The sequence below is a fragment of the Carassius gibelio genome, chromosome A16 (assembly GCF_023724105.1).
Source record: "Carassius gibelio isolate Cgi1373 ecotype wild population from Czech Republic chromosome A16, carGib1.2-hapl.c, whole genome shotgun sequence".
Lineage (NCBI taxonomy): Eukaryota > Metazoa > Chordata > Actinopteri > Cypriniformes > Cyprinidae > Carassius > Carassius gibelio.
In genome coordinates, this window is record NC_068386.1 from 1656604 (window position 1) to 1670333 (window position 13730).

The 13730-nt window shown below is 32.7% G+C and overlaps 1 protein-coding gene across 2 annotated transcripts in view; it reads right to left on the reverse strand.

Moving 5' to 3' along the window:
- The window catches only part of LOC128030323 (mannosyl-oligosaccharide 1,2-alpha-mannosidase IA), a 197445-nt gene that overhangs the window by 13160 nt on the left and 170555 nt on the right, over positions 1 to 13730 (reverse strand). Inside the window, exons 5-8 of one of the 2 annotated variants that reach the window (XM_052617850.1) lie at positions 5610 to 5704; positions 2737 to 2860; positions 2555 to 2648; positions 1004 to 1119 (exon numbers count right to left, since the gene is read on the reverse strand). In XM_052617850.1, the coding sequence (XP_052473810.1) occupies positions 1004 to 1119; positions 2555 to 2648; positions 2737 to 2860; positions 5610 to 5704 (429 nt within the window). Of the gene's footprint in view, positions 1 to 1003; positions 1120 to 2554; positions 2649 to 2736; positions 2864 to 5609; positions 5705 to 13730 lie in introns of both variants that reach the window. The other variant, XM_052617849.1, reaches the window with a different exon arrangement.

Sequence of the window (13730 nt, forward strand, 5' to 3'; positions counted from 1 at the left end):
CAAAACCAGCCTTAAGTCTCTGGGGTGTATTTGTGGCAATAACCAAAAATACATTGTATGGGTCAAAATGATCAATTTCTCTTTTATGCCAATTATCATTAGGATATTAAGTAAAGATCATGTTCCATGAATATATTTGTAAATTTCCTACCGTAAATATATCAAAATATAATTTTTGAATAGTACAATGCATTGCTTAGGATTCACTTGGACATCTTTAACCCTTGTGCATTGTTCAAATTCACTACCCTTTCGTTATGTTCGGGATGAAAACATCCACTCAATTAAACTGCTGTAAAAATGTATCAGATATATATTATTTTTTCATTATTTTTTTTTGCACAAATCTATTAATCAACCTCAGTCATGATCAAAACTACCAAATGTATAAAAAAATTCCAAGATTTTAACTCTTTAATTGCCAAGTTCATAAATGATGTCACTGATTTGGGGGAAAAACACACAAAATGACTTATTGTCAATTTAAAAATAATTGTGGCTGGATTTTTTTTTTACTTTTTATCACAGTCTTGGGCATGTCAAAGATTAGTAACAAGATTGGCTTTGATGCATTTTTAGTTTTTGTGCAGCATTAGATTTAAATATTTTCTCCCTCATTTATTGTACGTGGCTGTTTGAGCCCCATTGACTTCCATTATAACGACATTTTTTGATTGCAAAGCCATGACACCATATAATCATGCATTCTTGATTATTTGTGGTTTTCTCTCTTGGGAAGAGGTAAAAATTTGTTATTTTTACAGTTGATCACTAGGTGGGAACCATTAACCCTTTAGATAGGCCTGTGCAAACAAATCTTAGTTTCTAACTTGTATATACGTATTTATTCAGCTTTCAGATGATGCATAAATCTCAATTTCGAAAAACTGACACTTGTGACTGGTTTTGTGCTCCAGGGTCACAAATAGCATTTGTAACTAAATTGGAAGAAACACTAATAGTCAAGCATACAATAAACAGTGTATGTGTGATGCTCACGAACCTCCATGGCGCTGTAGTACATCTTCTGAGCCTCCTGATCCGTCTTGTCTGACATCAGATAGGATTTGATCAGATACTCGTAGAAACTGTCCCCAAGACCTCCAATAGACACGTGATCTGGAATCAATAATAACACGTACAGTATTTACAACACCAGTCCAAAGTATAGACGTACACCAGTGAATTTGTGCTCTTCACGAAAATAGTTATGTATTATTAAACTATAGAAAGCAGCTCTGCAGAAAACCTGTGAAACACAACAAAATAATACATCTTTACATCTTAAGTCTGAAGATGCTTTTTTTCTTCTGGCATTTATTTTGTTTTGCAAGCTTTGCTAGAACGGAAATGCATTTTGCATTACACCAAAAAACATGATTTCACACTTTTATGATGTTTAAGTATATTGTCCCAGACGTGCACGGGTCTATATATTAATATTTGCAAATATTTGTGCTTTCAGTCTCTCAGTGATTAAATGTTTGACTGTTGACTGATGGGAAGGCACACATACATGTATTATTGTATCAGCCTTCATTAGCCAAATTATATCAAATATTATAATAATGATAGTACTTATATATATATTATATTAGTATATATATATTAGTAATATTTCTAATAACATATTATAGTATATTATATAGTAACAAAATATTACTATATGAATTATATAGTTAATATATTTTTATCATAGACATACAAATATCTAAATTTTATTTTATGCTGATACAATAAATGAGATCAAATAAATTGAAATATAAACATTATAATATTTATAGTAAAAAATATAGGTATATTGTATATTACAATTACAAGAATTATATATTAATTATATTATTATAATATATATTTTGACATTTATTAATAGTGTTACAAGTGTTCATAATAATGAATAATATATTATAAGTATATTGATATTTATGGTATCGTATTATATTTTAGAATTATATAATAATTGTATAATAATAATAATAATATAAATATATTTCTAGTAAAAGCATGTTTAATTTTAGAATAATATTGTAATAAATCTAAGCATAAAATATAAATATAATAATATAGTACTTATTTATGGTAATATTTATAATATAGTATAGTAACTTTAACTTTATAATTATATTATTATAATTATTTTGGCATTTTTTATAGGATTGTATAATATTTTAAAATGATATAATAATTAATATATTTTTATCATAATAAATCATAAATATATACATTTTATATAATGCTGAAATAAAGAGATATAATATTTTAAAGTACTTAATATATAAATATATATAAATATTTATAATTACATAATTATTCATTATTTATATTATTATAATTAATAATTTGACATTTATTAATAGTACTGTATAATATTTTGGAATCATAATATTAATTATGAATATATATATATATATATATATAGAGAGAGAGAGAGAGAGAGAGAGAGAGAGAGAGAGAGAGAGTATATAAAAAATACTGTAGTACTGATGTACTGATCTAATGCTCAAAAGCATCTGCTGAATGTAAGTGTATCTGAAAGCACTGAGATGTTACTCACGCTGTACCCAGTTCCCGCTGACGGGACTCAGGAAGTTGGGATACAGACCGTGAGGCTTCTCGATCTTATTCAGCAGCTTTCGGATGTTCATCACCTGAAGAAAAACACAGAATCACACGGTTCATTCTCAGCCCGTGTCCCGTCCTCTCAGAGTAAATCAACATGATGGAAACGACTCTCGCCTTCTCAGTGAACAGGGGGTTTCCGGACAGTTGGGACAGGTGGACGAACTCCAGGTGCAGCGTGCCGAACTCGGCCAGGATGCTGCTGCCGGCCGATGCCCAGCCCCAACTCCAGCTGGTGCCACTGCAACAGAGAGCAGATCCGCACCGTGAACACCGTCACCCGCCACAGACACCACCCGAGCAGAGCGGATGCCAGGGCGCTGATTATTCACTGAGCAAACCGTTTAACACAGACGTGCTAAAAGCCTTCGCTTCATCCCACATGAGAGCGTTACACAATCCATAATGATGCCATTAGTGACTCTACTGAAGAACAGCCATAAAAATAGTGTTCTCTGCACCTAGGATCATGATTAGCACAAAAAACCTAAAGCAGTTTTCTACATTAAAGGTTACACCGATTTTAATTGCAAACCAGCCACACAGGAAACAATTAACATCATGCAAACAATAAAAACGAACATGCATGCAATTTAAGGTGTTAAATATGCATTGGTGAGTTTTTTCACAAGTCATTTTTATCTCCTTCAGAAAAGACAAAGAGCCAAAGTGCACAAGATTTTAGGATTTGTTAATGGAAAATATCTTTGGAACGGATTATTTTATTTTCCATTTAATTGGATAAGTTTATTTTCCTTTCCTCTTCTGGATTTTTATTTCTTTATTTGTACTGTGAAACAAGACACAAATACTGATTAAAATATTTTTGTAGCGTATTTGTCTGTATGAGGTACTATTATAGTTTTATTAGTATTTTAATTATTTTTTATTTTAAAATTTTAGTAATTGCATTGTGCATTTTTATAATTTTAACAGTTTAATAGCATAAATAGATTTTATATATATATATATATATATATATATATATATATATATATATATATATATATATATATATATATATAATACAAACTATTTCTATATCTATACCGTTTTTTTTATTCCAGTTTTAGTTTGAGTTATTTTAGTACATTAAGTTAAAATAAAATGAGAAATGTTTAGTTAACTACAATAATTCAGGTTTATGCAACAAAGTTTTGCTTCTTGTGCAAATTGATCTTGAGGATTTAAAGATATTTTTACTGGAAAACAAATCAAAAATACTTATTTAAAATATATTTTTGTAGTGTATTTCTTGGCATGCATGAAAGTATAAGATTTATGCTAAATGTTTGCTTCACGTGCAAATTGATCTTTTTAGTTATTTTTAATCAAAATAAGACAAAATACTGATTAAAATGATTTTTCTGGTGTTTTTATCTGTATGCAACTATGCAAATATTTTAAGAGCAGTTTTAAAGGTATTTCCAAAGCACTTTATCCTTTGTTTTGATTAAATATCATTAAAATTTCATCTGTTGTTCAAAACGGAGATGCTTCTGCTCTTGTTTACGCTGCAGGTCTCACCCGTGCTGAATGAAAACAATCAACTGAAGAGAGAAAGATGGAAAGAGAGAGAGAGAGAGAGATGGAGATGCTGAATGAACTCTGAAATAAACCGCTCCAGATTCGGGGCTTCGCTCGTCCCTGCGGGATTGGTTCGGTGAAACTGTGGAACTAATTCACAAGATTATTTGTGTCTGCTTCTTATTGTGAGAGCGAGCCGCGCACCGCTTGCCTTCTGAAGGAACGATCAATAGCACCGATGTCTCGGGAGGAAGAGAAAAGTGGGAAAACTTTCATCGGAAAGATGAAGCGAAACCAGCACAAACCAGCTCACTGTTTGTTAAACAAAAGGCAGAAAGAGTTCACTGCGGGAAGAAATGACTTTAAGCCCATTTAATCATTCTTTGCTGGTATTGAAGAACAGAAACTGATGTAAAAAAATATCCCAAAAATTTAAATGCTTGATTTTAAAGTAATTTTTAAAGACATTTACTGTAGATTTACTTTAGTCTGCATTTTATATAAAATATGCATGTGATGTTGCATTCGAATTTGATCACTAAAAAGATAAAATATTTCTTCTTACGTTTTTTAAGTCTCTTTTGTTCACTAAGGCTGCATTTATTTGATCAAAAATACTGTAAAAATAGTAAAATTGTGAAATATTATTGCATTTTTAAATAACAGTTTTCTATGTTAATATGCATTGAAATATAATTTATTTCTGTGATGCACAGCTGTATTTTCAGCATCATTCCTCCAGTCTTCAGAAATCAGAATAATACGCAAATCATGATGCATTTAATTTTTCAAGATTCTTTGATTAATAGAACATCTTTGTAACAATATATAAATGTCTTTACTGTTACTTTGTATCAATTTAATGCATTCTTGATCAATAAAAGAAGGTCTTTCCCACATAAATATGAAGCAGCACGACTGTTTTCAACATTGATAATAATCAGAAATGTTTCTTGAGCAGCAAATCATCATATTTTCATGATTTCTGAAGATCATGTGACACTGAAGACTTGAGGAATGATGCTGAAAATACAGCGGAGCATCACAGAAATAAATTACAGTTTACTATATATTCACATAGAAAACATTATTTTAAATTGTAATAATATTTAAAAAAATTGTTATCAAATAAATGCAGCCTTGGTGAGCAGAAGAGACTGTAAATGTCATAATAAGAGCACGTTCTCAGTGACGTGTGTTCGTTCTGTGTCATCTTGTCTAACCGGAGCTCTCTTTCTCCCAGCCCATCTGTAGGACTGGCTCCTGTTACTCATCTAACTGGAATTAGCGTGAGAGTCCGTTAATTAAATTTGCCTGCAGCTGTCGGAGCGAGCCGGTGGGCTAATGGAAGCCAGGTGGGCGGCAGGAGTGCCAGAAAGCGTCTCTTTCTCTCAGTGAGCGAGAAAGATATTTGAGACATATGGCATTGTGAATGGATGCTAGGAGCTGCGTCAGATGCTCACCTGCCCAGGTTAATGACTCCTCGGGGAATGCCGGTGGGCGTGTTGAAGGCGGGTAACAACTTCTCGCCAAGTTCAACCACTTTCTGCTTAAATATCTGAAAGACAAAACAGAGGAGAACAGTGTTAACTAATCCTGCAGGGTATATACACATCTCCAAAGTGCTTCTTCACAATCACACATGCACATGCTTTCTCAAAGCTCATGCATTTAAAGGACTCACATTCTAAACAATTGCAGTGTTTTTCTCCAATGCAATCCATTTATAATGTTAGTCAGGTTTCTTGCAGACAGGTACATTGGTTCAGTGCATCGACTGATAACTTTTTTTCACTGATGCTTTTAAAAAGAAAGGAAATTACTTCTTTTATTCATCAAGGATGCATTAAATTAATCAAAAGTGGCAGTAAAGACTCCTTCTATTGAAGGCTGGAGTAGTGATGTTGAAAAATCAGCTTTGATCACAGAAATAAATTACATATTACTATATATTCACATAGAGAATAGCGGTTTTAAATTGTAATAATATTTCACAATTTCACTGTTTTTACTGTATTTTTTATCAAATAAGTGCAGCTTTGCTGAGCATATAACATTGTTCAAAAATGAAACAAAATATCTTACTATCTACAAACTTGTAGTGCAAGAAACCTATGCAAAACAAATATGCAATGATAAAACAATAAACATCATGCAAACAACAAAAACTAACATGCATCCAATTTATATGCATTGGCGAAAATGCATTGATATTTTTTCTTAAGTCATTTTAAAGAAAAGTATGCAAAACAAATATGCAATGATAAACATTTAAAATACATTGTTGTCGTACGTCTTCAACATGTTGTATGTTAAAGAGTACAATTATAAAAATAAGAAAAACTATGTATATTTAACAATTACAAACCAACAATAATCATTAAATAGGAAGAAAAAAATTATTTCGGCTGTCTGAAGTGCAAAAAATACTTGCACTAGAGCTTATTGTCAGTTTATATTTCTTGTCCAACTGCAATACTTCTCAAATAAACCCAAAATGGACTTTCAAAACTTCTTGAAGCCAAAGACAAACTAGTTTAACATCCATTAAGCAGCAGCAGCTTCTGTGGCAAGGTCATCTTCAAAAGGGAATGAAACTCGACATTGTGCAGCAGAATGAAACCGAGTACAGAACACTGAGATCTCAAGACATGTTTTAACACTTATGATGGCAATAACACATAAAGATGGCTTGAAATATGGTTGGTGACAGATATACTGTATCCCTCCAAGCTCTTTTTAGTGCTGCTTGCTATGGCAAGCATCACTATTATTGCTATGATTTAGGTTGAGGGATTTGAACAAACCTCTAAATACAAGTATTAAACTTCAGAGTGTAACTCGTCCCATATCAGACTTATGATTTTCACCTGGTGGGCAACAAAACGGTTGTAAAAAATCTCATAGACTTCTACTGAAGAAGGCAACAGACCTGAATACCACAAGACTCTTCTCACTTGATACAGTAAAAGCACATAGAAACCACTTAGAAAACCTTAGCAACGGAACAGGAACGGCCTGGCAACAACGATAACACCTTAACAACATGGTGGCCACACATACATATGTTTGTGTGTCTGTATATACATGGTGCAATTTGTGAAGAAAAAAACCGTGGGGCTGGGAGGATGGGGAGGTGGATTGCCCTTTTAAACTTTCTATGAAATGTTTTTAATAGGATAGAAACTGAATTTAAGGTGATCACAGTTTAATAAAAGCATTGTACATTAAGCCTGTAAATTGTAAAGATTTAATTTCCATTCATATTCAAACAACCAATTAATTAGCTATAGAAAGAAAGTGAGCAAAGAACACATTGGAGCTTTTTGAAACTCTGAATCAGTTAAGCATTGTTGCGAATCATTTGATTCAGATCGGGACTTCAAAATCATTTGATTCAGATCGGGACTTCAAAGCGCGAATTGCGAATCATTTGATTCAGATCGGGACTTCAAAGCGCGAATCGCGAATCATTTGATTCAGATCGGGACTTCAAAGCGCGAATCGCGAATCATTTGATTCAGATCGGGACTTCAAAGCGCGAGTCGCGAATCATTTGATTCAGATCGGGACTTCAAAGCGCGAGTCGCGAATCATTTGATTCAGATCGGGACTTCAAAGCGCGTGTCGCGAATCATTTGATTCAGATCGGGACTTCAAAGCGCGTGTCGCGAATCATTTGATTCAGATCGGGACTTCAAAGCGCGTGTCGCGAATCATTTGATTCAGATCGGGACTTCAAAGCGCGAGTCGCGAATCATTTGATTCAGATCGGGACTTCAAAGCGCGAGTCGCGAATCATTTGATTCAGATCGGGACTTCAAAGCGCGTGTCGCGAATCATTTGATTCAGATCGGGACTTCAAAGCGCGAGTCGCGAATCATTTGATTCAGATCGGGACTTCTGTGCAAAAACTGTTAAAACACATGCAGTTAACCAAATGAAAAACTACACATTTTAATGCTATAAAAGTGTGCACATTGAGACAAATAAACAGCAGATGTTCATGGTAACAACTTCTGTAACTTGAGAAAACACTGCTAATTCACATATACATTTGCTAATAAAGTAAATAAAACAAAAAAATGAATGTTTTAATGCTAGTGAATAAAAGGAAACGATCCACTCGCAAGCCTCTGCTCATCATGACAGAAACTGGATCAGTGAGCTGCGTCTCTGGCCGTGGCCGATGATGTCATTTCCAGGGAGGCATGTTGTACACGCCCCCGTCCCATGGCTCCGCCCACAAGTCAAAACAGTGCCACAAAGCGAGAAGCACAGAAAAATGAACCGTAAAGGGAAAACTAAAATAAATTAATAGATATCACCATGGAAAATATGTATTGCAAAATCATTGTTTTCGTGCTGTTTCATTTATGTTTTGCAGTTCTTTATTTTTGAATGCAAAAAGCTAATTTATTTTCCTCAATACTTTATTCTTAGTTTGCAAAACCTTATTTTCTTTTGCAAAATGGATTTTTTTTGCATATATATGCGGCATTATTTTGACTCCATAGGAACTTCAAAGCATGTACCCCAAACCATTTGATTCAGATCAGGACATCAGAGCGGGTTCGAGGGATGTTTTTATATATAATAATATATAATAATTCAACAGAGGCAGGGATACATAGGGTTGGGTGAAATCACCAGCAGAAGGTCAAGCTTCAGCCTCCTCAGAAGCACTGGGTTTTAGAGAGATATGATGGCCTCTCTGTTGTAACGGGGGCAGCACATCCCATGCTTAATGCATTTGTGCAGCGCGAAATGAGGGCTGAGATGAGAAGGACAGGAGAAGAGCAACCTGATTGGCCCCCTGCACTGGTGTCAGAGAGATCACTAATGACCCTTAGCTGGAGACACCGACTCCATCAGAATCCCATCTGTGAGGCTTCACCTGCCAGAGAATGACACACTAACACGGCCTCCAAAAATACAACTTCTCTCATTATTTACTCGCCTTCATGTGGTTCCAGATGCATGCATGCATTTCTTTCATCCATGAAGCACAAAATATAAAGCATCATAAAAGCAATGCATATGACTTATATGCTAAAAAAAGGTTAAATATTTACTTTTAAAATATTGACATATGACATTTGAAAATAGTATTTTTGTGATCGTTTCGTGACTAGAAACGTAAACCTCTGTAACTTTTTTTAAACGTTACCATACCTTTTTTATTTTGTAAAGTAATCTTTCAAGGGTCTTCTTTAAAAAGAGAACAAACCTAAGTATGTTTTTCAAATGTTGATTTACAAAATTTTAAGTTGGAATTTAACTTGTAATCCAAAGTAAATAATAATTATTTTTATGGCTTAAATTTCAATATGTTCCTCAAACAAACTTACATATGAGCTCAGAAGACTTGTAATATAAAGCATACATTATATCGACTACAATTGTGGTATTTTAATGGTGCATTTTGGTAGAAAAAATATAATTTAGGTATAAAAAAATGACAGAAATTGCATTGAATCCTGATTGTCATGGGAAATTTGCAGTATTGATCCAGGATGGCAGCAGACAGCGCAAACATTTCACTTTCACTCTGAACATAAAAAGCCCACAATCCTCTGCAGTGAAGACATCCAACTGCAAAAGAAAAACAGACATGGGCAAAGAAACTCCAGTCTGGAGTTAATATTTAATTTTCATCTGAGGAAACTCTCAGCTCTCAGGTCATCTGTATGCACGTGACCTTTGACCTCCCATCATCAGCATCTCCTCAATTCATGTACAGCAGCAGAGACATTTTCAACTTAATTACAGGATGCTTATGCATAGCTCAACTAGAAATGACTTTTTAAAGGCCATTTATTGTCGAATAACATCAGATTGAAGGCTTCTCCTCCAGAAAACAAACAGTTGTGGAGGAAAAAGCCCTAAATGATCAGCTTCCACGAGGAATGACTGATGCAGCTGAATAAATGACTCTGGGACATCGTTTAGACGCTGATGTGCATGTAATGCTGCAATGAATACAAAGCTTTGTGAAACGTCTACACTTTAATGAAGTGGATGAAAGAAAATGAAAAACACATCACAGAGTTGTTTATGGAGTGCTGACTTTAGTAATCAAAAACAACGATTGCTCTCTGACTTTATCAAGTTTATTCAGTTCATTTAAAAGCAATTCAGATTGTCTGTCCAGGACGAAGACTTTGGCTTGAGTTATTTCAACAACAGAAGAAACATTACATATAAAATAAACATTTCTATGACCTGACAGATTAATACAACTGTTTTTATTTTTTCTAATTATTATAGTTAATATCAGGCATAACATAATAATAAAAAAACACTATATATATATATATATATATATATATATATATATATATATATATATATATATATATACATACACACACACGCTTTTAATTATGTTAACATTTCTATAGTAATAAAAAAAAAATGTAATTAATTATTAAAATAAAAATTAAGATATAAAATGTAACAATATGAAAATATATAATATAATAATATATTATGTTTTATATATATATATATACAGTACAGACCAAAAGTTTGGAAACATTACTATTTTTAATGTTTGTGAAAGAAGTTTCTTCTGCTCATCAAGCCTGCATTTATTTGATCAAAAATACAGAAAAAACAGTAATATTGTGAAATAATATTACAACTTAAAATAATAGTTTTCTATTTGAATATACTTAAAAAAAAAAATTATTCCTGTGATGCAGCGCTGAATTTTCAGCATCATTCCTCCAGCCTTCAGTGTCACATGTAACATCAGTCGATCACATGATCATTTAGAAATCATTCTAATATTCTGATTTATTATGAGCGTTGGAAACAGTTCTGCTCTCTAATATATTTGATCAATAAAAGGTTAAAAATAAATGCATTTATTAAAAAAAAAAAATTCTAATAATATATATATATTCTAATAAAATATTATCACTTTTTATCAATTTAACACATCCTTGCTGAATAAAAGTGTTGATAAAAAAATTAAAAAAAAATTACTGACCAGTAGTGTATATTGTTATTACTAAATATTTATATATAATTAAATGATAATTCTGATTATTTTTAAGTTTCTTCTATGGCACGACAGTGAGTTTAGTTTAGTTTCGGTCACTGATTTTAAGAATACTGATGTTGTGCTGCTATGAAGCACTATTATGGACTCCACATGAACCTGTCGTAGAAGGTCTGCTTATAAAACATCACACCTTTCCCATCATCCCCTTCTAGCCGAGATGCATCCGGAGCATTTCTCTTCCACCTTCCCTCACACGTCCATCCGTCAGATGCTTTCACCGCAGCTCTTTTAACAAGGCTGTAAAAAGGCTGGAGTCAGGCAGACTGTCAGCTTCGATTTCTGAGCTTCAGCAAACAGCATGAAGCGTCTGCCGTGACTCTCAGACGAGCCTCAGTATGATCATTCAGCTGCATCTTCACCAGCGTTTTACTGTCAGCCGTCATTACAAATTTATTTATGGAAGCTATTTATCATTAACATATACTGTACATACTGTATATGCAAAATGTGCATAATTATTAAAGTGCTATTTTCAAAACTATTACATAGACTATAGCATTTAATTAGTCAACTACCCAATCATTATTTAAAAAAAATAAAACAGTGTTTGTGTGTAAAAATGATTGCAGACACACACACACACACTTACAGGAAAACAAATAAAATAATAAATAATAATAATAATAATAATAAAAATATGGATAAAGGGATTACAGTGGGATATATGTGTATATGTAAATTAATTATATATTAATTATATATAATATAATATAATTTCACAGTACAGTGTATTTAACATCCTTAAAAACAATATCAATTTACAGAAGAAAAATGCATGTCTTAAGAAAATATATACTACTAAAAATATATAAATTTATATATAAAAAAATTATATATATATATATATATATATATATATATATATATATTACACACTATATATAGAAAAAAATGTATATATAGTAACATTTAAGATTGTATAATTTCACATGATCGAATACTATTAAAAACCATTTTTTCCTCATGTTTTCATAATAATTATGCAGATTTTCTAGTTTTAAGCATAAACCTCTCAGTGTGGTTATGCCTCAAACTAAAATAAAAACGATTTGCCAAAAACAAACCTAATATCTCATGCAATATTTCTTCTCCTGTAAACTGATCTGGTTTTTAAGGATGTTTAGATATATATTCCGGAGGGAAAAAATGACAAAAAGACTATTTTTTTTGCACTAATAGTGGCCTTTAGCTGTCGTGCGTCTCCTCCGGTGGCTCTAATTGGCGCTCTGCTTCAGTGGAGAAGCTCTCAGACGCGGTTATGGAGAAAAAGGGAACCAAAAATCCACCCGAGCTGGATTCCTGAGGGACGGTAGCTTGGGTTTTCCATGGAGAGACGCACTAGACTACAGAGGGAAGGAAATGCCAGCGCTGTCGTGAGCTGCTGAAGTGTAATTACGGCTGCTGTATTACAGGCACGAAAAAGCCTCGGGAAGCCGTTCTGATGACTACAGCACAAAAGCCTCAGACGCACATTACCCACCAGCCTCTTCAGCTCGCCACGGCCAAATGTCTGTGGTTTACTCAACAAAGACACGGGGAAAAAAGAGAGAAAAGTGACTGGAACAAATAACAAGACAGGAAATAGAAGAGAAGGCATGAAACTCTAGATGGAGCAGTCCGATAGGTCTGCGGATGACATCATCATCACACGGCACAGCTGATTGGTTCTCTCCTGTATCGGCAGCCAATGAGCTCGCTGCTCAACATTCATGACTAGAGCTTGCTGTAGCAGTGCAGCTAGCTTCAGAAACCCTCCACCTTCCCCAGCTCCACCTGTGCAGATCTTCTACTAAGTTCAGACATCTTCAGTCTGGTCCATTGAGGTGACAGACTTCACATTGTACACATCTCTTCTCTATATCACACATTCAGAGTGGATGCAAAAACAGATGCAAAAACTTAGCACAACTACAGCGGAAATCAATATGTGAGAGTGAAAGAGTAAAAAACTAAACGCATGAAACTAGAACTACTAATCGGTGGCCAAAGACAACAATCAATTCTACATTTCAGCATCATTACACACCAATATTGACCAATCAGAATTAATTATAAGAGAGTGCATGTAAAACGCAGTAAAAATAATATTCTTTGAGTATTTTTTTGTCTTATTTTCCAGAAAAAAATCTAAATGTTCTTAAATTTATTTACAAATATTTGCCAATGCTGGTTTAGTATATATATATATATATATATATATATATAAAAATTAAACCATATATATATATATATATATATATATATATATATATATATATATATATATATATATATATATATATATATAAATTTTTTAAATGTAAATTATTTACATTAAATTATTATATTATAACTATCATAAATTATTATATTATAATTAGAATAAATACATTGTACATATTATAATATAAAAAATATTTGGTGTATATATGTATACGCCTACTATAATAACTATTATACTGTACAAAAAAAATCTATATAAAAATATACATTCAAAAAGAAAATCTAGCATGTTTTTAATTAAGAAAAAAAC